General features: G+C 39.1%; 1 protein-coding gene across 4 annotated transcripts; it reads right to left on the bottom strand.

Annotated features, from left to right (window-relative positions):
• Window positions 1–1,000: 1,000 nt before the first annotated feature.
• On the bottom strand, window positions 1,001–24,407 carry LOC126757274 (xaa-Pro aminopeptidase 2). 4 transcript variants are annotated; one of them, XM_050471081.1, is made up of 11 exons: window positions 24,342–24,407; window positions 12,333–12,723; window positions 5,671–5,750; window positions 3,507–3,830; window positions 3,098–3,442; window positions 2,921–3,033; window positions 2,594–2,861; window positions 2,079–2,523; window positions 1,937–2,005; window positions 1,690–1,862; window positions 1,001–1,565 (listed from the first exon to the last, which is right to left on the bottom strand). In XM_050471081.1, exons 2-11 carry the CDS (start codon window positions 12,376–12,378, stop codon window positions 1,314–1,316), a joined length of 2,115 nt encoding a protein of 704 aa, XP_050327038.1. In that variant the 5' UTR covers window positions 12,379–12,723; window positions 24,342–24,407; the 3' UTR covers window positions 1,001–1,313. The 4 variants fall into 4 exon arrangements, with proteins under 4 accessions (XP_050327038.1, XP_050327014.1, XP_050327021.1 ...); XM_050471057.1 differs by having other exon boundaries at window positions 24,230–24,392; XM_050471064.1 differs by having other exon boundaries at window positions 24,268–24,392.
• Between the last annotated feature and the right edge of the window lie 1,256 nt (window positions 24,408–25,663).

The raw sequence follows: 25,663 nt of genomic DNA, 5'->3' as shown, positions 1-25,663 counted from the left end.
AATTCGAAGTAAACAACGCGTAGAATTTTCCAATTCTTATTGATCTTGGAAAACAAAACAATAGCAGTATGTTGTGTGGGGCGATGTACCAAAAATAATCGCATAGATCCTGATGGTCGAAGGTATGTTCGCCGGCCAATCTATCAAAAATTTGATTCTCGCTATGTTTCATGCGTAGTGAAGCATGGTGGAGGATCAATCATGGTGTGGGAATCTTTTTCCTGGAATAGTTTAGGTCCGTTCCATATTCTAAAAAATGTCCTTTCTGCCATGGACTAAGGAGGAATTTGAAATCAATTTTCGTGGAGCTTTCTCGTAGAAATGATACGAACTGTTTGCCCGGTATGGAAAAGTGTCAGTTAATGACAGACCTAATTATTACGGGTATTTTCAGAAAAATATAAGCCAAATACTCTTATTGAACTGAGAGAGGCCGAAATGTGTAAGTACGAAAAGCTTGACATGCTGGCCGATGGCGGTAATGCTCGGAAATTCTACGAAAAGATGTGGCGACTGACAAATGGTTTCAAGACCGAAGCATATTCTAGTAGAACATACAGAGGTAACTCTAGAACCGAGCATACTCGGACCTTATCAGTGCGGCTTCAGGCCTGGAAAATCAACAACTGACCAAATATTCACCATGCGCCAAATCTTGAAAAAGGCGTGAAAAAAGAATCGACACGCACCACCTTTTCGTCGATTTCAAAACTGCTTTTGACAGCACGAAAAGGAAAGTCAGTTCTTCTCGCATTCGGGTTTTAACCACAACCACCACGATACTCCCCGAGGGGCAAGTATTCTTTATCGACAGTGAGGCCGGGGGGGAATTCATAGCGCATCAAAACACGATAATCACATCACCTTACTCTTCGATCACAGTAATATCCAGCTGTACGCCAATAAAAAAACTTTATTTGAGTTTTGATCGCACATCAATTTCTTTTGCCATGTTCAATACACCCCTTCTTCTATCTTCTATCAAAATTAGTCAAAATAGTTCGAGCTTTTAATTGAATTAGTTTTTTATTACAAAAAATAATACATTCAGTTTGAATTCACATCTTGAATTGGACACCGACAGGCACATACACATTATTTACACGCTTAAAGCTAATACACAGTGAGAATTAGGCACATCATTTTCGATTACTATTTAAATTGTGCATCGGTAAACACTATAATTTAGCTAAAGTCAATTAGATTAGCCTTAATGATACATATAATTAGTACTTATAGCTATTTTTCCTACAATACTAATAAATTTCAGTTAAGTAGTTATGTTTAGAATCGGCTAATATTTCCACATTTCACTAGAGTAACCACTTCAGGAAGCTGCCTAAAACAGTTAAACCCAACAACAGCGCTGGAACTGTTACAGTAAGAAAGCTGCGTGTGCGATTACCCGAACCACGCGCCGCACGATAATCCTCTTCCGGCAGATACTCGCGTATGTGGCGGGTCTTATTCATCATCCAGTGGAAGGCCTGCATGTTGCCCTGGCGTTTCAACTCGCCACCGACAAATTCGCGCACTTTCGCATTGTACTCGTTGAGGTAGCGTTTCTGGTGGGGAAGGAGAAGAAGCGTGATCAAAAAATAAAATTATTTATCAAAAAGAAAAATGAAGTATGTATATTGAAATTTCAATTTTTTACGAAGCTCTGATGACCTATACAACTTTTCTCACCTCCATTGCATTTAAGAGCGTTGGATCGATTAACTTTGGCTCAAAGGGCACTAGAGTTACTTGACGAAATTCCAGAAATTTCATGCCATTCGGATGCGTCTTGCCGGTGTCGACTACTTCCAGCACATTTTTAAGCCGTACACCAAACTCGCCAGGTCGATAGAAGCCAGCCTCTAAAATATTGAAAAAAATCCGAGCCATAATTAACAGCTGCTTTACTACAAACCCTAAAACTGTTAACACCCACCGCTTGAAAAGAAATAGCCCTCCAGAAAACTATGGGAGCCTTCCTCGCCGTAAGCAATAGAGATTGGAGCTATGAATATAAATATATATTTTATTCTTAAAAAATATCTGCAAACATTTTTTCAAATTATACTTCAACTTACGTTCCTTAACCGCTCCGTAGGCGCCTATACCGCTACCCGTCGTCTGTGGATAATCCACCATATTTTCCCACTCCAAACGTCGCACCAAAACATCCACACCGGATGCACGCAAATTGGAGGGAAACCGTAACTTTGCCAGCACCAACATACCAGCCAGCACATTCGTATAGGCGCGTTTCATATCGGCTGTCGGCTCACCGAAAATAAACGTACGCGATACATCGGTTGTACCCTCGTAATATTGGCCACCCGATTCAATGACCAATAAACTCTGGTCGGTGACTTCGATATCGGTGACATTGCTGGAAATGTAGTACGGTAATGCGGAATGTTCGCCGAAAGCTACAACGCTACGCTTCGAAAGACCACGTGCATTATTCTGCGAGAGGCGCGAACGATCGATCTCATATTTCACCTTCTCCTCGGTCCATTGCTCGATGAAGAACTGCATTTCGAAATGAGAGCATTTAATAACTAAATTACTTCAACATACATCGGAATTCGTGGACACTTACTCTGTTCTCTAAAATGCTCATGGCTTCACAAATGGCTGCGGCATCACGCACATGCGCCTCACGCATGCCGCGCTGCTCTTCGGGAGTTTTCTGCGCGCGCATAAAAATTATGGGCGAAGCCTCGATGTAAACTATATTGCTTGGCAGTGCCGCGTAGACGGCCTCAGAAGCACCTTCTTCATTCACACATGGACCCGGTACGAATACACGTTTCCAGATTTGCGCATAAGTACGCAGATCGCTCCACACTTTGTTGTATTCTCGAATTCTGCGAGAATAATTTGTAGATTAGAAAAGGTGACATGTAAAATATTATATAATTTTTACTTCACACAACGTTCGTTGTAACAGTCTGTACGCAAATGGAAGTCGATGCCCTGTGTCATCTTACTGTGGTCAACATAGAAGAAGATCTCATCGTGGCTCACTATGAGGTAAGACTGGAAAATAACGAGTTCAAACTCTATTTATCTGTTCCTCTCGCTATATGTTTGGCAAACTTACCTTCACCACCGGTGTATATGGCAAGTCCAGTCCACGTATATTCAGCAAGTAGGCTATCTCGGTGAGTGATGTAACGATCATGGCATTACAACTGAATTTCTGCAATTTCATTCTCAACTCGTCCACTTTAAACTCCCACTTGTCGCCGGCGAACTGTAGTTCCTGCACGCGTATTGTGAAATTGGATGCTGGCGGACGATCTACCCATATCATGTCCAGCAAATTGTTATTAATTCTGCTGAGCACCAGCAGCCGATTGCCCAGCTCGCGCTCCCAACGCATCCACAAATGGTGCGGCACAAGATGTGGATCGGCACCAACACGCTGATTTGCATACAGTTTAGACTTCAAACATAAAAATATACAATTTTTAGTTATTTATCTAATATCAATTCTTCTTTGCCCTAACCGAAAGCCATCCCGTTATCGTTACAGTATCGTTCAGCCGATAAAGCTCCCATTCACAGTCGACTTCCACATCGGCTTGCTGCACATAACGATTGTCCACCCAGACCGCCGCCGAACGCGCCGTAACGACAGCAAATGCTCCGATACCCGTAAAACCAGTTAGATATTGCACGCGTTTGTCATTCTCGGCCATTTCCTGATTCAAATGCTCATCGTAGGGTGATAATATGTATGCATCGATCTCGAGACCGCGCAGCGAGGAGCGTATCTTCATCTGTTCACGCAACGCATGCAGACGTTGTCGGTATTCGGTTACAGGTCTTAGCTGGAAGAACCATGTACAAAATTTGTCGTTATATTGTGAAGGAAAAGAAGTAGTAATGTAAAATAAAATACCCTTAACACAAAATATAAATTTTAATCCTTTGAAATTTAACTCTCTAGGCAACATTCCTTTTAAAAAGCTCTGGGTTTGACCGTACTGTACTTCCGGAGTTTTCTTAAAGGGGAAATTGATTGTGTTTATAAGAGGTTGAGGAAATGTAACCATTCCTGCAATGCTCGATTTTTAAACTTCCACAGAGCAGGAGAAAGGAGAGAGAGGTTATATATGGAGGTTATGTTATATAAAATCTTACGGATGGCTCGAAAACGATGTAGTTGGTGCGCGAATATACTGTCCAGAATTGGGACAAACTTTTAATCTGCCGGACTACTGCAGAACATTTCAAGTTGAGGTCTTTGCTACTGCGAAAGCCTCAGAGCTGGCCTCTTATGCACCTTCAGGCAATTCCAGAGTTAGCATCTACGTAGACAGCCAAGCAGCAATCAATGCAGTAACCTCGTATCGCATTTCGACCAGAAGTGTCTTGGGAAGCAGAGCAGCAGTGAAAAGTGTTTCCTGAATTAAGCAACTTCACTTCTACTGGATGGCAGGCCCTAAAAGGAATCGCGGGCAATGAAATAGTGGACAAAATTGTCAAGAATAGTGTACTGCTAACATCCGAAAACGTGATCAACATTGGGAAACAATGCATTGTCTACACGACAATCTGGACAGGAGCATGATAAAGAAAGTCAAAACCCGATGGAGCGAACTACCTGGGTGCAAAACTGCAAAAGTTATGTACAAAACAATAAATCGGAAGTACACCCAATTTCTATTGGCACTGGATAGAAGAAACTGAAGGAATATGAAGGGAATACTAACTGTCACTGTCTAGTGGCGACACACACTGAAAGATCAAGAAGACTGCAGGAAATGTCTAGAGCAGGGCACCAGGGAAACAATGAAGCATCTCTTGTGCACTTGTTCCATATTGGCAAGACTACGCTGTAAGAATCTGGGATCCCTGCAGTATAATACATTGTAGGAGGTATCGATAGTGAGGCCGCAAAGTCTGTTAAAATTTTCGTCAAACGCAGGCATCCCAAAGGATGATTACTCCTCTTGGACCCAGCAACTGAACCCAATCTGGTATCCTAGAGGACCAAAATTGGTCAATGCGTGGCTTATTGGCCTACCAGATTAACCTTACCTAACCTAAGTGTAATTGAAAGAGAAGACAATTGACTATATCGGATAATTTTCCAAGGAAGGCGGATTGCAGTCACAAGACTATTTTAAAAGTTGAATGCCAGCTACGCGCAATTTAAAGAAGGCTTTGAAAGTCCTCCATTATCAGAATATATTCCCAATGATTTTCCCTACTTTCCGAGCATATCTTCAGTTACTCGAATTGGGTATTACCTAACATTAATAGCTGAATACTGACGAGCAACTGCTCTGTGGTATGCCAAAGTGTTCAATTAGAGCTTTTAGAAATACACAGCAACTTTCGTTTAGTCCACAATTAGTACAAGAACCAAATTCTATTTTACTGTACTCGCTAAACTTATAGGAATGCTTTGATTTACTTTAAGGCCTGGAAGTGAAAATCCTTAGACAAAACATTTTTCGCTTTAGAAACTCTATTGCCTCTTATGAGTCGACAACTTCCGCTCGCATGCAGATTGCAAACTTCGCCTCAGTTGTGCGGAAGGAGGATAATCATTGGGTTTATTATTATCTTATAACGCCAAACAGATATTGTTATTTCTTAAACTATCGACCAATGGCTAATACTTAAAAAATAAATGAGGGAAAAATCTTAAAATTCACTTACCAATTTTCCCTTGCGATATTTGCAGACCTCACGAAAGTATCCGGTCGGTTCATTGGCCGCTGAGCTGGTGACTAGCACAACTGTAAAAACAATACAACACAACCAAAATTATGAACTCAATTAGTTGATCATTCAATTACTCATTAAGTCATTAGTAACAAGAAAACAGGCTTTTCGAGCGATCATTTAAAGTGTTAACAACAAATGGGATTGGTTCTGCGAATGACATAATGCCGGCATTATTCGGATTACCGAAAATGTTGTTATGGATTTGAGTGCAGAAAGATTTGAAAGTACAAACTGCAAATAATAGAAAGTACAAAAGAGTATACAATATAAAATTGAGAAATTGAGAGAGCTTTTCAGCAAAGCACTCAGTGTAAACACTCCTCTAATAAGTTTGTTTTTTTTTCGTGTAAAAATAATTAAAATAATTTAGTCTCGGTAAATATAGCTCACATGCGTCACACGTTCATCTCTGTCAAGTTCTACGTCAAATGGAAAATTAGTTTCACCCCCACCCCTTTTTTTGTTCACGCAGTATATTGGCATCGCAATTGCAAAGGCACCCCCATTTATCATAGCCAAGAGATATTTATATTGAGAGTGTCGGCATTTTGTCAGCTGAAAGTCAAAATGTCCATAAAATTTGGTGAAATATATGTTAAACAAACATACACAAGACTATATTATATAGGTGCCATAGAAACTGGGTGAAATGCTTGTGCAAATTAGAGAGGTTTGCCACAAATTTTATGTCAGCGCTACTAATTTCCCCATTCATTTATATATTAAATATTATCGCTTGTATTTGTAGCATTGCAACAGCTGTCGCGCGAATTTCGAAATGCGATTTTTGAATACTTAAATTAAATTCGTAATTTATTGCTCTATTTTTGTGCAAAGATTATTTAGAGAAGTATTAAATACGAATTCCTAAGGTGGGAGTATGAGATTTATAATAAAATTTAAATAATAAATTGTATGTTGTTAAGAATGAAATCATAACATCAATTGATATTAATGAACTGAATGTTTGTCAAATATGTGTTTCAAAAAATAAGACTGTATTCAAAATGCTCAAAAAATATTTGTATCAAAGAAAAAAGCGTTAACTTCGGCAGTACCGAAACTAAAGTGTAATCCATTTAGAAGTTCCCTACTTAAAAAAAAAAACACAGAAACTTCACATTTATTGGAGGAGTGTTTATTATCGTTTGAAAAAACATTCTTTGTCATTTATTTTCTGAAGATTATTTCTTTCAAATATTGAAAGCGCCTACGTCTCAGCTGGTCTATCTGTTCAGTCCAATTTTCGATGACTTGTTCGAGCATTTCGACTGATAACTGGCGAATAACACGGGTGATGTTTTTCTCCGAGGCCTTAATCGAAGCTGAGATCACGAGCTTTATTTTCAGGTATCAAATATTCGGTTATCAGTCGCGTTAACGATCGCCATTGACGGTTACGTTCTCACCGGCATCATTTTTGAAGAAATATGGACCGATAATTCCACTGACCCACAAACCACACCAAACCGTTATTTCTTCAGGATAAAAAGACAGCTCTTAAATCTCTTCAGAATGCTCTTCGCGAAAATGCGAAAATTTTGCTTGTTTACATACCCATTGAGCCAGAAATGTGCCATATGCTTGAACAAAATTTGGCTCGAAAACGTCAGATCTTCTTGGAACTTTTCAAGAGCCCATAGAACGAAGCGATATCGCTTGGGAAGATCGAGTTTTTGCACAAGCTGTATTTTGAATGGTTTCAATTTAAGATCTCGACGTAAAATGTGCCAAGTCGTTCCATACGTCAGTCCGAGTTGCTGCGAACGGCGCCGAATCGTCCCTTCACGGTTTTCATGTACCATCTCAACTACGCTTGCAATAGTTTCCTCACTGAGTGCTGGACCCTGGCTATTCGGTCGAAAATTATCCAATAATGAATGGTAGGTCGCAAGATGAGTGATGGTTTTTCGAATAGTACGCTCAGTAGGCCCATTGTGTTAACCATAAGTTGAGCGAAGCGCGCGAACCACTTCTTTCCGAACGAGAATATTCGTAATAAAATTGAACGATTTGTAAACGATACTGAACAAACCGAAGACAACATGACAAAAGTTCACACTCTCGTATTTTCTGACAACCGATTGAATAAGCGAGGGATAACTGAAGCTAACGAGACCACATGCATCATATCATGTATGAAATACTATACATTTTGGACATGAGAAAGCTGTCGGCGCGATATGTGTCGCGTACAATCACTACGCACAACAGGGGCAGCTTTGAGATCAGCAGTTTAAAAGAGTTTGAAGGAGTTTCAGAGTGCTTTCGTGACCGTCCACGACACATATATATGTTCTAAGGAAGGCGAAACTGATGTATTGGCCGAATTAGCTATCTGTTTCGACGGCGTATTATTCAACAAAAACAAAGAGCTTCAACCTTTTTCACATCCGAATGAATGTTCTTAACCACCGATCACTCTATTACCAAGTCACTCCACAACAAACTTCATTAAAATTCTGTATGAAGTTGAATCTGTTGAATCGTTGAACTATATCCCTTTAATCATAGCGCACTTTAAAAACTAAATATAATATTAATTTATAGCATTGTTATGCCTGAGCTGACAGGCTACAAATAATTAAAAGTTAAATCCCCTAGGAGATTTCACGCATTAATATATACAATATTTTATATAAAAAATACGAAAAGTTAAAAAGTGCCGTTGAACCAATTTCATGGTCGGCAAAAAAATTAAGAGCATATGGCCCACTGTGGATTGATGCTGCCACAGTTGAGTGATGACGCTACTACCGATCATAATTACCGCGGCAACCGACCACATCACACAACTATGGCGGTACCAGCGCAAGTATAAACGCTTGATTTATTTCCAAAGTGCCATGACAGAAGATTTTCGAAAAAGATTTCAAGAAAATAGTGCTAAATACTTTATGTTATTGTTAAGTGACGGCAGAGTCATGCTTGTTAAAAATATGAAATTACTAAAAAGCGAAACGAAATTATTAATCACGTATACGCACCGTGCACCGCCGCATTTACTCATGACGTGCACGAATTAAAAATAAAATCTATTTATCAACAGAAAAAGGCTCGATGTTTGTTTGTATATACATTTTATGTAGACATTGTGTTTAATGAATTTGAAGTGGCTTTTGGAAATAGAATTTTTTGAAAATTCATTTTTTTGTTCTAGTTTGAAGGCCGTTATTTTAAGGTTTTGAGTTGAAATTACTATTGAAATTTTTTTTAACTACAATTTCACTTGAAATGTATGTACTATATGTTTTTGAAATGAACTTGGAACGAAAACGGTCCAATAAGCATTTAACCTGTAAATGAACAAGGAAAGTTTTAGAAAAATGGCGTGTCACTTTTCAACACAACCATCTTTTGATTCGATACACAAGAATTAGTGAGGTTAAGTTTTTTCATTCAACATTTTACTGTGATAAAGTATCAGTACAGCTGCTGGCGTATGATGATGATTTTGATATCATAGATCTCAACAACCGCGCCATTACTTCTGTTTTCTCTAGACTGGACAAGGAAGCGAAGCAAATGGGTCTGGTAGTGAACGAGCGCAAGACGAAATATCTTCTGTCATCAAACGAACAGTCGTTGCCTCGCGACTTGGCTCCCACGTCACTGTTGACAGTCATAACTTCGAAGTCGTAGAAAACTTCGTCTGTCTTGGAACCAGCATTAACACTAACAAGAACGTCAGTTTCGAAATCCAACGTAGAATACCTCTTGCCAACAGATGCTACTTCGGACAGAGTAAGCAACTGAGAAGTAAAGTCCTCTCTCGACGAACAAATACTAAATTCCACAAGTCACTCATCATCCTCGCCCAGCTATATGGTGCAGAGGCATGAACGATGTCATCATCTGATGAGTCGGTGTTACGAGTTTTCGAGAGGAAGGTTCTACGGAAGATTTATGGTCCTTTGCGCTTTGGCAAAGGCGCCTACCGCAGTCGCTAGAACCATGATATATTCGACTACATTGACATAGTTCACACTCCAGTGCTGAGAGTATTTAAAGCAGTACTTTCCGGGAAAATCAGAGGAAGAGGAAGGCCTCCACTCCGCTGGCAGATGGAGAATAACTACACTTGGAATTCAATTGGCACCAAATAGCAAAAGGAAAGAACGACTAGCGCACTGTTGTAAGCTCGGCTATAAAAGCGTAAGCGGTGTCCACGCCAATAAAGAAGAAGAAGATGTAAAGTCGGACAAGGTGCAAAAGCACATTTTCTTCATCGAATGGTAACTTTTTTTAGAATTTGGCTTCGACTCTGTCCAATAATTCGGTACAACAGATCCCTGTGAACATTTTGAGCTTCTTCAAGCACATTCCATAAAACAAGGGTGCTAACGGTATGCATAGCTTGCTTGGACGGCTGGTACCATCTGATGCGCAGTTGATCACTCGAAACTAATGGAATAAGCTACTGCTGCTTGACATTGGCTTGCATTCACTTAGCTTTGTTATTGTACAGTAGAAATATAGTTTTGAGTCGAAGTGTCTTTTGTCATTCTATGAACTATCCATATTGATGTGGAAAAGATACCTGACGCAAAGGTATGTTAGCTACGCGCAACGCTCTAAACATCTATACTGATGGCTCGAAAATGGGCGATGAAATTGATGCTGGCGTGTACTGTCCAGATTTAGGAATAAGGCAACCTTTTAATTTGCCGGACCACTGCAGTATATTTCACGCTGAGGTCTTTGCTATTGCGAAAGCCGCGAAGCTGGCCTCTAATGCACCTACAATCAAAGTAGTAACCTCGTATGGCATATCGGACAGAGGTGTCCTGAAAAGCACGGCGACAGTAGAGAGTGTTGTCAGAAGCAAGCAGCTTTACTAATACTGGGTGCCAGGCCACAAAGGCATCGAGGGCAATGAAGTAGGTAACGAGTTTGCCAAGAATGGCTAACATCCGAAAACGTGATCAACATTGGAAAACCCATACATTGTCTTTACGACGATATAAACAGAAGCATGGCAAAGAAAATCAAAACCCGATGGAAACAAGTTACATGGGTGCAAAACTGCAAAAGTCATGTGCAATACAGTAGATCGGTAGTACACAAAATTCCTATTGGCACTCGATAGAAGAGACTGTAGGAACATGATGGATTACTAACTAGTCTCTATCTGGTGGCGACAACGCCCGCAAGATGGGCTGACAGATCGAGAAGACTGCAGTAAATGTTTAGAGTAGGGCACCAGGGCAAAAATGGAGCATCCCTTGTGCACTTGTTCCGCATTGGCAAGACTACGTTGTAAGCATCTGGGGTCACCACGGTGTGATACGTTGGAGAAGGTATCGACAGTGAGGCCGCAGAGATTGTTAAAATTCACGTCAAGCGCAGGTATTCTCTTGCACTTAACAACTAAGCTACATCTGGTATCGCAAAGAACGAAACTGGTCTATGCGTGGCTTATTGGCCTACCAGATTAACCTAACTTAACCTAACTTTTTATTGATGATGTCGTCGTTTAGCTCCTAAATTCAATTATTCGTTCAACTCTGCTGTAGATCCCACCTTGAGTAAATCCGAGAAGACGATGGCCATCACTTTTCTAGTTTGGGCTATTCGCCTTCTTTGAAACAAGGTTGCCAGGTGAAGCACACAATTTCGACTGCAGCTTGGTTTCTGCTACCTACCAGTGGATCCATGTGTCGTCAACGGTAATAACATAAAAGATTTTCGGCTTGTACTCAAACTGCTTCAAATAGTGCTTCGAAGTGGTTTCACGGTTGGGCTTTTTGTTCGGAGTAACCAAGCGCGGCATCTATCGTTCCGACAGCTTTCTCATGTCCAGTATGTCATGCAGAGTAAGGCTCACGCATTCTTTTAAGATACTTACTATATCTACATCTCATGCACCTGCAATTGGCAGTTTGGAAACGCAATATCGTAGACTTTCGTCATGTTAATGCGAACATTTTTTTGGACAACAAAGCGTGGCTCATCAAAAATCATCTGTGATCATGTTGAAACTTACTAAACCAATTTTTAACGATCTCCACCGATGAAGAATCAGCGACAGGTATTCCTCGTTTTTTTTTTCTAAAATCCGCGGGAGAACCTCTTCCGCACAGGGAATCGTACAAAAGTACGATGAAATTTTGGCTGCAGCTGCCTATGAGAACGTCTATTGCAACATCGGCTTGATTTATTGTCATTAGCGGTTGTTGTTAACTACTTAACGGACCGCCCTCGTATATGTAAGGGCCTTCAAGCATAGCAATTCATGGCGAAAGAATTATAATTGATTGATTGCAAATTCTTGGCTACAGTCAAAAAATTAAATTTTTATTTGTTTTCATTTTAAAAGTATTAACCCCACAAGTGCCTTTATTAAGTATTTCGAAATATGAAAAGCGAAAATAAATTCAAAAATATTTTAATTACTGCCAATCGGAGCTCAAGCATTTAACTTTGTCGATTTTTTTGCTACAAATTGTTGGATTACATTAAAATACTTCAACAGTGGCGGCCATAAAAATAAGACATTAATATTTTCCACATTTCATCTACCACCAACAAACACTGAACACACAAACAACGAGCGGTCAGGAAAATCTCTCTGCCAGCACACATGTACTCACCTAGAATGCTCAACGCCAATCGCCAAATCCATTTAGCTGTCGACATCTTTGCGGAATGCTCTGCTCCAGCTGCTGTTGCCGTTGCTATTGATGTTTATGTTGTTATTGTTATTGCTGCTCATACAATTTTCATAAAGTTTCACGACTATCTGAACGTGCGCGGCACACAAATGGCTCCGACTTCAGCGAACACGCACACCCACACGCTCACAGTCGCCACAACAAATCACTTTTCCGCAATTAACGCAAAGTGCGGTGTGAGTTTTCTTTTCGCAAATCTCATAAACTTTCTAGGCCTCAATGCAATTGCTATGCTTGTATGTAACGCATTGAACGCTTGGCCGTTCGCAATTTAGATGCCGCACACTCTGACACTACCCGGTAGCGCTATCTGAAAGAGAAGACATTTGCGGTTGCGTTGCGGTGAATGCGGTTTCGTTATCGCGCCCGTTTTTTGATTAGCGATTAAAGTGCGAAGTAAACAACACAGATGCCTTAATCGTTGCGCACACATTGTTGCTGCTGCGCTTGAACGACTGAGATTTAGCTACTTTATCTGTTTTCTGCATTAGTGGAGACATACATACATACACGCGCACATTTGTTCACATATTTGATATGCAAGATACGCGTCTAGTGGGCATGTTTCTCTAATGACACGCGTAGTTAAATTAAAATAGAAAATCTTAAAGATTTGCTCGAGCATTTTTATTATTAAGAATTCCTATACGACTTGTGTGGTATGCATATAAATTGATAGTAGGCATGTAAGAAGAGGCTACGTTCAGGTACGGGGAAGTATATATGTCAGTCTTGTGACTGATACCCATAGCATTGTGAAATTATGAAGGGAACACCTCTCCAGCCTACTTAATGGCAGTGAAAGCATAACTCCAGGCAATGGTAAAATCGATTTCCCAACACTAAAAAAAGAGCAGACGTTCGACGTTCCATTGCCCAACCAAGAAGAAATTCGAATAGCAATTACCCGCTTGAAAAACAACAAAGCGGCAGTGGCCGATGGGTTGCCGGCCAAGCTATTCAAGCACGGTGGCGAAGAACTGATAAGGGGCAAGCATCAGCTTCTTAATAAAAAATGGTCGGACGAAAATATACCCGACGATTGGAATTTAAGTGTGCTCTGCCCAATCCACAAAAAGAGAGACCCCACAATCTGTGTCAACTACCGTGGGATAAACTTTCTCAACATCGCAGGTTCTATCAAGCGTATTGTGGGAAAGATTACAGCTCACCATCAACAGAGTGATTGGACTTTAGCAGTGTGGATTTAGATCTGTAAAATTAACAACTCACCAGTTATTCACCATGCCCCAAATCTTGGACAATACGAGTGAAAAGAGAATCGACACACACCATCTCTTCGTCGATTTCAAAGCTGCTTTCGACAGCACGAAAAGGAGCTGCCGCGATGTCTGAACTTGGTATCCCCACAAAACTAATACGGCTGTGTAAACCGACATTGAGCAACACCAAAAGGTCTGTCAGGATCGGGAAGGATCTCTCCGAGCCGTTCGATACCAAACGAGGTTTCAGACAAGGCGACTCCCTATCGTGCGACTTCTTCAATCTGCTGCTGGAGAAAATAATTCGAGCTGCAAACAACATAGAGAAGGTGCAATCTTGTACAAAAGTGTCCAGGTTGGACAAAGAAGCGAAGCAAATGGGTTTGGTAGTGAACTTCGGAGTGGTACCAAAGATAATTTCGTCCAGCATTAACACCAGCAACACCGCCAGTCTCGAATTCCCTCGCAGCGTAACTCTTACCAAGAGGTGCTACTTCGGGCTGAGTAGGCAATTGAGAAGTAAAGTCCTCTTTCAACAAACTTAGACCAAATTCTAAAAGTCACTCGTCATACCCGTCCTGCTATATGGTGCAGAGGCATGGACGATGACAACATCTGATGAGTCGGAGTTTCGATTTTCCTCTTTCAACAAACTTAGACCAAATTCTAAAAGTCACTTGTCATCCACGTCCTGCTATATGGTGCAGAGGCATGGACGATGACAACTTCTGATGAGTCGGCATTACGAGTTTTCGAGAGAAAGGTTCCACTGAATATTAATGTCCTTTGCGCATTGGCAACGGCGAATGCCGCAGTCGATGGAACGATGAGTTGTACGAGATATACGTCGACATTGAAATAGTTCAGCGAATTAATAGACCGCGGCTACACTGGCTAGGTCATGTCGTCCGAATTGACAAAAACACTCCAGCTCTGAAAGTTTTCGAAGCTTTACCCTTCGGGGAATGCAGAGGTAGAAGAAGATTTTCACTTTATTGAAGTGATTGAAGGAGAAAGACCTGTCTACACTTGGAATCTCCAATTGGCGCCAAACAGCGAAAAGAAAGAACGACTGGCGCGCTGTTATGAAATCGGCTTTTTCTATCTGATAATAAGAAAAATATTGAAAACCGTTAGGTAGAGAACTTTTCCCTATCAATCAATTTTTCAGAGTACCAAGCGAAAAAAAAACGTTCGCTTTTTTTTGGCTCACTCTCATGTACACGAAGTTTTCCATTTCATCTACGATAAAGACGAAAATGCAAGCCAAGCGGCTGTAATTGTAAGTAGTCTTTGTGGACCTGATACCAGTAGCTGCTTTCATATGACCTAACTTTTAAATCGGCACAACAATTGGATCATCTGAAGAGAGTAATCACTTAAAAGCGGTCAGAGTTGCTTCCATATGACCTAACTTTTAAATCGGCACACAATTGGATCGTCTGAAGAAATTAATCACTTAAAAACCAGAGTTGGCCAATAGGGGAGGAATTGTACTCCATAAGCACAATGTCAGACCAAACATCGTTGGTGTTTCGCCAAAAGTCTCGAGATAACAATAATATTGCGTTTTTGCTAGTATTTATATTTAATATTAGACACTTTTTTATTTTTTTTTGTACTACTAATTTCCATAGCATCTGGTACACTTGACTAATACTATAAAGTTTTGTTTTTCTAACAGTAATCTAAAAGTTTTTCCTTGTCCCACATTCTTGACTGATTATCAACACCAAGCAAATTTGCATTTTTCAACAGATAAGAGTATGACTTGAGCGGGTGCAGTTCATTGCAGTATTTATAATAGAATTAATGTTATTCATTTTTAATAGAGATTGTGAGCACTGCATTATTCCGTTTGAAGAGTAAAAATTGCATATGAGTAAGCACTTTATTTTTTTAGATCAGTCTAAGCAAGTAAAAGAGATACAAAGTCAATACTCGTAATTGTCATTATGCTTACTATAACGGCTGGTCTTTATTAAAGTTAACAACGTGCAAAGCACATTTTAGTCTGAAACGACTACACTAGAATCGAATCGAAATTTTTCTTATATTTCGTTCGTCGTTCTTATGGTTTTTATGGAACTTTCTTTACAACTGCAACTGTGATGATCTGCTAGATTCTCTGCCTTTAGAAAATGGTATTGATTTGGAATTTCTTTCTCTTTAAGGATATTTTTCATTTAAGAACTTAGTAGCGAATGATTTCCTCTGTATATGAATTGCTAATTTTGATCTTACAGAATTGGCCCTAACAGCATTCGTCGAATATTGAAATACATACTTAATAGGTATTCTGGTCTACTTGATAAGAGGTTCTGGGTTTAAGACCAATTAAATTTATTGCAAAATTATGTATTCAAATCATAGCTTGAAAATTTTCTTTCTAACCCTCGCCATCAGTTCGAATTTAAAGGTATTCACTAGATCTAAATACAAAAAAACTTCAAAAAGGTATAGTAAAAAAGTCCTTTTGATAGGTTTAGTAACCTGTACAGTGGTTCTCTTGATTTTAAACTATTAATTCAAATCAGTACATACAAAAATTGGACCTTGCGAAGGAAGCAATATCGCAGAAGTGGCCAGCTTTGCCTATTAGGAGAGAAATTGTGTTCCTCCGGAACAGTGCCAGGCCGCTCACACAAATGGAGACTCCTTGGAAGCACTGGAGCTTGATGTGCGGTTCTTATGCATTCACCTTAAAGTCCGAACCGGTCATCAAGTGATTGCTGCATGTTCCCGTTTATCGCGAATAATTTTGTTAATGCAAGTGTCTCAGATGTTGACTATTCAAAATGTAAACAATTTCCTTTATAACATATAAGTGTAGTATATAATATGACGATCATTCTTCTTCTTCTTTATTGGCGGAGACACCGCTTACGCGATTTTAGCCGAGTTAACAACAGCGCGCCAGTCGTTTCTTCTTTTCGCTACGTGGCGCCAATTGGATATTCCAAGCGAAGCCAGGTCCTTCTCCACTTGGTCCTTCCATCGGAGTGGAGGTCTTCCTCTTCCTCTGCTTCCCCCGGCGGGTACTGCGTCGAATTCTTTCAGAGCTGGAGTGTTTTCGTCCATTCGGATGACATGACCTAGCCTGCGTAGCCGCTGTCTTTTAATTCGCTGAACCATGTCAATGTCGTCGTATATCTCGTACAGCTCATCGTTCCATCGAATGCAGTATTCCCCATTGCCGCAAGGACCATAAATCTTTCGCAGAACTTTTCTCTCGAAAACTCGCAACGTCAACTCATCAGTTGTTGTCATCGTCCAGGCCTCTGTATAATATAGCAGGACGGGAATTATGAGTAACTTATAGAGTTTGGTTTTTGTTTGTTTAGAGATGAGTTTACTTCTCAATTGCCTACTTAATTCGAAGTAGCACCTGTTGGCAAGAGATATCCGGCGTTTGTTTTCGAGGATGACAATGTTGTTGGTGTTGATGCTGGTTCCAAGAGACGAAATTATCTACGGCTTCAAAGTTTCGACTGTAAACAGTGACGTGGAAGCCTAGTCGCGAGTGCGACGACTGTTTGTTTGATGACAGGAGATATTTCGTCTTGCCCACGTTCACTACCAGACCCATTTTCTGTGCTTCCTTGTCCAGCTTAGAGAAAGCAGAACTAACGGCGCGGGTGTTGAGGCCGATGATCATGACGATCATTCAGATTTAATAAATAATGACTCTAACTCAATTCTACTCTGGATACTATGGTATGTTCACTACCCCTAATTTCGGACCTTGAGACCCAGTAGTGAATAAAAGATAGCAGCCGTAGCTGAGAGTGTACACGAAGACTGTAGAGAGTCGATTCGGCGCCGTTCGCAGCAACTTAGACTGACGTATGGAACAACTTAGCGTATCGTATTACGTCGATTCTGAAATTGGAAGCGTACAAAATACAGCTTGTGTAAGAACCGAAGCCACCCGACCTACCTAAGCGCCCTCCGGCGTTTTTGAGCCAAATTCTGTTCAGCGATGAGGCCGATTTCTAGCTCAATGGCAAGGGCATTTTTCAAGAACTGTCATTTCATCCATTTCATCCAGAAAAAAAACCACGGTTTGGTGTGGTTTGTGAGTCGGCGGAATCATCGTAAATGGCGACATTTGGTTTCAACAAGACGGCGTCACTTCCCACATATCGCATCAATCAATGGATTTATTGACAGAACGCTTCGGTGAGCAGATAATTTCACTTTTTGAGCCGGTCGATTGGCCACCAAGATCGTGTGATATAACACCGTTAGACTTTTTCCTGTGGGTATATGTAAAGTCTTAAGTCTATGCTTACAATTCCGTTTCGATTCAGGAATTGGAGCAAAACAGCACGCTATCATTCGCCAGTTACCAGTCGAAATGCTCGAGCGAGTCATCGAAAATTGGACTCAATGGATGGACCATCTGAGATGTAGCCGCGGCCAACATTTGAAAGAGATAATCCTCAAAAAAAAAAAAAAAAAACCAAAGAATGTTCTTTCGAAGGATAACAAACATTCCCCTTTAAATTTGAAGTTTTTATAAAAGTAGGAAACCACAACCAGGTAGCACTTAATCCAATTAATGTAAATATACGTCAGAAAATATTAGCAGTGATAAGTCTGTAGCACGCGTAATTGGTGATGTTTTGTTCCTGGGTAGAACTGGTTTTTTGCAGAAGAAGTAGAAAAATTTGGAACTTTTTTAAACCGAAAACCCGCGTGCTCATCGCTGACCATGGAAGATACGTACATATATATTTCGGTAAGTATGTATATTATATATACGTGGTTTGAGGGCTTGTTAATGTGCTTCACACACCCACCATGCAACGGAAGCGAAATTTTATTGCTTCCTCTCGGACGAATGTCTTGTTTGTTTGTAATACTGCTAAGTTTAGACGAATAAAAAAGCAATGTGCATATTAGCCGTTACCGTTTCGGTTGAATAACACTATGTCGAAGAGAAGTTCAAGTCAAAAGAAGTTCAAAATCCAAAAACTGAAGTTGCTTTTATAATTTTTGTATTCCACGCCTGAACAATAAAGCGACGCCAGTAGAAAGCTGCACACTTTATGCGTCTAAAAACTCAGCGTACTTATTTGGCTACTGGTTAATTAAAAACGAATTGACAAATTAGAATTATTGGTTAGCACAAACGCGACCTTCCGACGTTGCCAAATTTGGCGAGCCCAAGCAATAAATAAAAAATACTTTTGTAATTTAATGAAATTGTATGCTTGCTTGCTCATTCCAACAGCTCATTCCAGCGCCAGCCAATTATGAATGCGGCTTGCTATGGGCAGCCAGGCACACATACTACATATGTGTATGCATGTACATGCATTTGGCATATATATAGATAGTATATATATATTGTATGTATTATATATCATATAGCATCTAAGCAGCTAAATTCTGCACTTCATTTAAATGTAATAGTTTATTTAGTAAATTGTCGTTGGTGGCATTTCAACGGCTTGCCTTGTTCCAAGCGCTGTGTGGGCTGCAAGTTTTGCAAAAAACAATGCAACAACAACACTTTTAATTGTAGCTTAACTATACTAGCAATTTACACTAACGTCAGTTGAATGCAACAGCTGCCAACAAGGGCAAATTCTATGCAAATTCATATTTCTTTTTTGGACTAATAAAATTAGTTAAGCGTTGGCAAACGCAAGCAGAGCTGCATAAACGTACGTATGTGTGCGTGAGTATGTATATATTAGGCAATGCAACAAATGCGTAAACGCACACTTTTCTGCATGTGTGTATTTCCTTCCTGCACTTGTTTACTTGTGACTTTGTATGCATGTACTACTTATGTATAGTTGTATGTGTGTGTGCTATATTTGCTGTCCGTATATTTATATAAGGAAATATCAGCTGTTTATTGCGCTGGCAAACAATGTTGCAAGCAACTATTTATGACATTTGCTTTGTGGGCGAATTGTAATGCAACCAACACTTGCTGTCAAAGGTCATATGCGACAAAATGGCATATATGGATAGTGTCAAGGACATGTGCCACTCACTTTGTGATACTTTTTTCAAGACTTTGCAATAAGCCAATTCTTCCAAGATTTGAATATGTGAAATTGGTATATCTGGTTACATAATCTGTTTAAATAAAAGTGCTTTCCACACAAGAACTGAATTTTGATCGTGCAGTTTGTATGGCAACTATATGTTATAGTGGTCCAATCTGTATAATATTTTCGGAAATTGTAGCAATATCTTGGCCAATATATCATGCCAAATTTCGGGTAGATATCTTGTAAACTAAAAAAGTTTTTCACATAAGAACTTGATTTTGATTAGTCAATTTGTATGGCAGCTATATGCTATAGCGGGCCGATCTGAACAATTTATTCGGAGATTATAGCGCTGCCTTTAACATTAGTCCATGTCAAATTTCAGGAAGATATCTTATAAAATAAAAAAGTTTTTCATACACGAGCTTGATGTTGATCAGTCAGTGTATACAAGTATGACAGCTATATTCCATAATGAGCGGATATCGCCGATTCCGATAAACAAGATTCTTGGTGAGAGACGTGTGCATATGTTAAATCGATATCTCAAAATCTGAGGGACTACTGCGCGTATACACAATTAGATGGACAGCCGAAGATGACTAAATCGATTCAGCTCGTCACATTGATCATATAAAATACTGCTTTATAAGGTCTCCGACGTTTCGATCAGGGTGTTATAAACTATATGGTAGAGTTTAGATCATAAAATTAACAATGTAATGATTGAAGGAGAAGACGTGTTATTCTCTTTAACGAGCCCCAAATATATAACGGTCAACAACTCGTTGTTTAATATTTGATCACATTTTAAAACTTTTGAATCCAAGCTGCACTGCATTCTCCAGATACCTAGTTTTTAAGGTGACACCTCAAGTTATTTAGTTTCCTCCTTCTTAAAACACGAAGTCTTTCAGTGTATCGACCAATCATACATACATACATTTTGTGATGTTCTAAGAGCTGATATATGCTTCTATGGGAACTTGTATTTATCTTATTTATAGGTACAATGAAACAAATGTAAGTGCGTTAAGAAAAAAATATTCGATAATGTACAAGAACTTATGTAGTAATAAAAGGTTTATTTTTGTCTCAACTGGTTTCATTTAACCCGTTGTGTTGCCTCAGCCTGTATTGTACTACAATATATACCATACATCATGTAGAGTATCGGATCAGGCAAATACATAGTATTGGAAAATAAGCTTAAACTCAAAGAGCTGGTTTAGCCTCCCATATATGATGGAAATGTAAGTATGTAGCACCAAAAATTAATTTATTTTACTAACCAGAGATTACGGTATAAACGACAGACAGGAATATTACCGAAAATTATGCTTAAAATCTAAATTTGTGAACAACACACAACTACTCTTACTGAATTATGATCAGCGAAGGTAATTAGTAAGTTGAAGATGTTATCAATCCAGCCATAAATATTATATAAAGCATTAATGCTTTGCCCCGCACTCACTAATGTCATTTATAAAGAAACTACAAATGATTTATTAGCTGTGTTCGATTCGACAAAACATGGAAAGCAGCGAAACAAATAAACATCTTTATTCTGCTATAATGAATGGGGGATAGAATAGCGAGCGGGTATGCTATCTCTTTTATAAATTCAGACATTTTTTGGAGAGAAAGCAGAGCTCGAACTTAACATGAAAATAAATCGTGAGTCGAAAACGACTATTATTATACACTACATAATGATCGATCATATATTAATTGTGACATCTACATATATAAATGCATATCTCATAAATAACGAGTGATCCAAGTAGAGGTATTTTTTTCAGTAACCTTTTTTAACAGCCCACGGGTCAAGCTGTCATGTTATTTTTGTTCAGTATCGTTTGGCATTTCATCATGGAAAGACTTACGCCCGAACAACGTTTACAAATCGTTCAACTTTATTCCACAAATTCACGTTCAGTAAAGATTATGTTTCGAGCGCTTCGCTCAACTTTTTGGATAATATGCGACCGAATAGACCACGTCCAGCACGTAATGAAGAAAATATAGCAGCCGTAACTGAGAGTGTACACGAAGACTGCAAAGAGTCGATTCAGCGCCATTCGCAGTAACTCGGACTTACGTATGAAACGACTTGGCGCATTTTACGTTGGGATCTTAAATTGAAAGCGTACGAAATATAGATTTTGCAACAACTGAAGCCGCTCGGCCGTCCCAAGCGACATCTCTTCGATCTATGGGCTCTTGAGAAGTTCTAAGAAGATCCAACGTTTTTGAGCCAAAATAGCAGCAGTTGGGACGAAGAGCAACCGGAAGAGATTGAAGAGCTGCCATTTCATCCAGAAAAAATAACGGTTCGGTGTTGTTTGTGGACAAGTGGTCCATATTTCTTCACAAATTATGCCGGTAAGACCATAAACGTCAATGGCTACTGTTATCGCGCCATGATAACCGACTATTTGATGCCTTATATTGAAGCTCATGATCTCGGCGACTTTTAGGTTCAACAAGACGGCGCCACTTCTCACACATCGTATCAATCAATGGATTTATTGAGAGAACACTTCGGTGAGCAGATATTTTCACGTTTTGGGCCGGTTTCGATTGTCTAAAGTCTATGCGGACAATCGCTACCGCTACGATTCGCCAGTTATCACTCGAAATGCTCGTACGAGGCAACGAAAATTGGACTTAACCGATGGATCATCTGGGATGTAGATATTTGGTAGAGACAATCTTCAAAAAATAAATGTCAAAGAATGTTCATTCGTACAATAATAAATATTCCCGAGTTGTTACAGTATCAGATTGGGTTATACTGGCCCATTGTCACGCCATAAATTGCCTTGTAACGCCAGAGTGATATTCAGTTTGAGCTAAAGTATTCAACATATACCGGACATCATCGCTTTTTCCTAACATTAGGAGCGAGTTCATATCTAAATTTGATACATCATTTAATTTTTTGAAGCGAAGCTTCAAAATATCTAAGAGAAGTTGTAGATAAGGCAGGACATAGTCATAGGAGGATTGCCATTTTCTCTTTGCTGGTGACGTATACTCAAACTGTATGGAAACAATTCCAAAACTCAGAGTTCAGAATTTCTTTGGGGGATTTCCTTCCAACAAACTTTTGATATTGATGTTACTTCGTAAATTTTTCCGAATTTGTGTTAAAATCTCAGTTTTTGTAGGTTTTGACAGCCAAAACGCTCCGTGAATCCGCCACTGGTTATTTTAATCTAGTACATTTTGATATTTTAATTTATATATTTGAACTTTAGCGACTTGTTAGGAGTACTTCATGTTACCACCTTATCATAAAGTGCCAGAAATGAATTTGAAGAATCACATAACAGCGTATATTACATATAAACACTTGGTAAGCAACATAGTCTTAACTCATTTAAACATTAACACCAAATTCACCCCCTCCATGCCAAGTGTTTCAGCCGGCAGAAAGAAATAGTTCAAAACAATTAAAATAAACTGAAAGAATAAACATTAGAAATTTATGAACTACACACGTACGCGGCGAGACCAGTTGATTTGGGCCAAACAAACGAGAACGTGAACGTGAGTGTGAGTGTGCTCCTGAGCATAGTGCACTTGATTTAGGCCGCAAAGCAGAAGATACACTTTTCAAATGAAGCCTCATAGAAATTTGGATGTTTTTTGAATTTAATGTGTGTATGTATATATGTATTTTTATATGTATGTGCCTCCGTAAGGTTTGCCTGAACATTGAACATGAACATTCCGCACGATAATTAATGCTCTGGCTATTTTAAAATCGAAAATTTGCTTATTTATATGGAGCAGCAATCATTTGCCACCGACGCATGCCATGTAAACACGGCAATATATACGTACATATATGCATGTGTTTGTAGGTGTGTGTGTGAAAATTTTTGAGACTTGCAGAGTATGAAAGTTGCAAAAATTAAAAAAAAAAAATTTTAAATAATTTTTAATGTAAATAATTGTAAATAAAAAGAAGCAGCGCTAATTTAATAATTAGTTTCTGCAATTAACTACACTCGCGCGCAAAAATTACTATACAAAGTACTATTTTGTTTATATGCACGCTAATTTGCTGCGCATAGAAAAAACAAGTGACTCATGCGGCGCACAGCTGAGGCAGTGCCAAATAAAATTATGTTGCGTATATATTTCAAAAACTTTTTTCAACGAGCCAAATATTTTTTTAAACTTTTTTTGTTTTTTTTTTTCAATCACAAAACACCTTGAAAACTGAAAATTTCGACAATTTTTTTTTTTATTTTTGAACTCTTGGCAATGACCGCGTCAAGATTTAAGATTGGAAAAGCAACGATGCGTGCAAAATAAATGTATATAAAATATATGTGTATGTATATGTGGCGCGCTGCTAAATCGTCCTTTTAATTTGTAACACTTTTTTAGGCAGCAACGTTACTCATACGCAGTGTGTGACTTTATAGTAGTTATTATTATACAATATCATTACAATTTTTGTTGTTGTTTTTTTAACGAATTCGAATTTTCTATACAAACAGCTGATGTTCAGCATCAAAAGTTTCACAAATTTGAATTTTTTCTTCAAAACTTGTTTAACCTGTTGGTTACTCGCACTTTCGTCACACGCGTGTATACCATATATATTGCATAGGCCAATGTTATGTGTGTCAAAAGACTTAGAATAACGAAAAACTAATAATTTCCGTTACGTTTTTCTCGCTTTCCTCGAACCGCACGCAAGCAAAGCAAATAGCGAACTAAATGCGCGCGCCACGCTCAGCGTAGAATAATTTCTATTTTTTTCAAAATCTCAAAGTACGAAATAAATTCATTGCATTATGTTTCGAACAGCGCGCCAGCATGCGCTTGTGTGTGTTTGTGAGCAACAGTACATACTATAACAACGACACAGCGAAATAAAAAGTTCATGCGTTTGGGAAGTCAGCGGAGCTTTGGCGGCAAAATGGGTTAAGCAAAAGAAAATCGCTGCTGTTGGCTGGCGACAACAGTTTTCCCTCAAAATGGCCATAGAATCGCAATAGCGCCATCCTTGTGTGTGTTTGTGAGCAACCACATACTCGACCAAGTTGCCTCTTTGTCAGTTTGACAGGCACAAATGCACACTCACACACACACGTGCATACATCAATATTGTGCTTAGAGCGACAGTTAGCGCTAAGTGTTTGTGCGTTTGGCCTGCGCGTTCATAACTCGTAAATGCGGTGACGATGGCAGCGCTTGCTGCGGCCGCTCTGCTCTGCTTCTAAAGCATTACGCGTCGATGCGTTCAAATTACTTTGCGGTATTGGCTTTATGACTGCAGTTCCTGAATGAAATACATCGCCATACATAACTACATGCAAGTGCACATGGTATGTATGTATGTACAAGCGCTACCTTGTTGTAGGTAATGAAAAGTCTTTACCAATCGCCACTACGCTTAGATACATATACCCTTTACACATTGTAAACAAAATTTGTTGCTGGAATTCTAAAGGAAATCTTTACCTCCAAGAAAGTGCACACGCGTTTGCCTCACGAGGAAAGCGTTTACAAAACCGATTCCCAATGAACCGAAGTTTTAGTTTTATATACCAAAATTCTATCAAAGTATTTACATTTATTGAAAAAAATAAAAGATTTCTTTGCTTATTGCAAATATGACCCGGACTGATCTGTTATAATCGATAAATATATATTTTTTTCCTTATGCGAGTCGTCCATCCATTTCTATTAGTGCCCATAAAATCGTAAATGTTAAAGAAACAGTGCTCAGACCTATTGCTATATATTTCTAAATATTATGTCGTATGATCAAATTTGACCCGGATCTCATTTGAATCGAATCAACACATTTTGATGCCAAAGAGATTCAAAAATCTTTATCGAGTAGAGGTCGCAAAAGAGATGCTTGACAACGTATCTAGGGAGCCTAGAAGTACAGGGTGGAGCACGAATCGTGCTACAAAAACAAATCGTAATAACTTAATTTTAATCAATGCTTTACATTTATTTCTTTTATTGTAATGAA

Source organism: Bactrocera neohumeralis, chromosome 2 (assembly GCF_024586455.1).
Source record: "Bactrocera neohumeralis isolate Rockhampton chromosome 2, APGP_CSIRO_Bneo_wtdbg2-racon-allhic-juicebox.fasta_v2, whole genome shotgun sequence".
NCBI lineage: Eukaryota > Metazoa > Arthropoda > Insecta > Diptera > Tephritidae > Bactrocera > Bactrocera neohumeralis.
Note: the sequence above shows the minus strand (reverse complement) of the source record. Positions and strands in the feature narration are given on the sequence as shown.

Coding starts and splice junctions, on each gene's coding strand:
- LOC126757274 (XM_050471081.1), bottom strand. CDS start 12,378: ATGTCGACAGCTAAATGGATTTGGCGATTGGCGTTGAGCATTCTAG. Junction 3,831..5,670: donor AATATCGCAAGGGAAAATTG/GTAAGTGAATTT, acceptor TGGTTCTTCCAG/CTAAGACCTGTAACCGAATA. Junction 2,524..2,593: donor TGAGCATTTTAGAGAACAGA/GTAAGTGTCCAC, acceptor TTCGAAATGCAG/TTCTTCATCGAGCAATGGAC.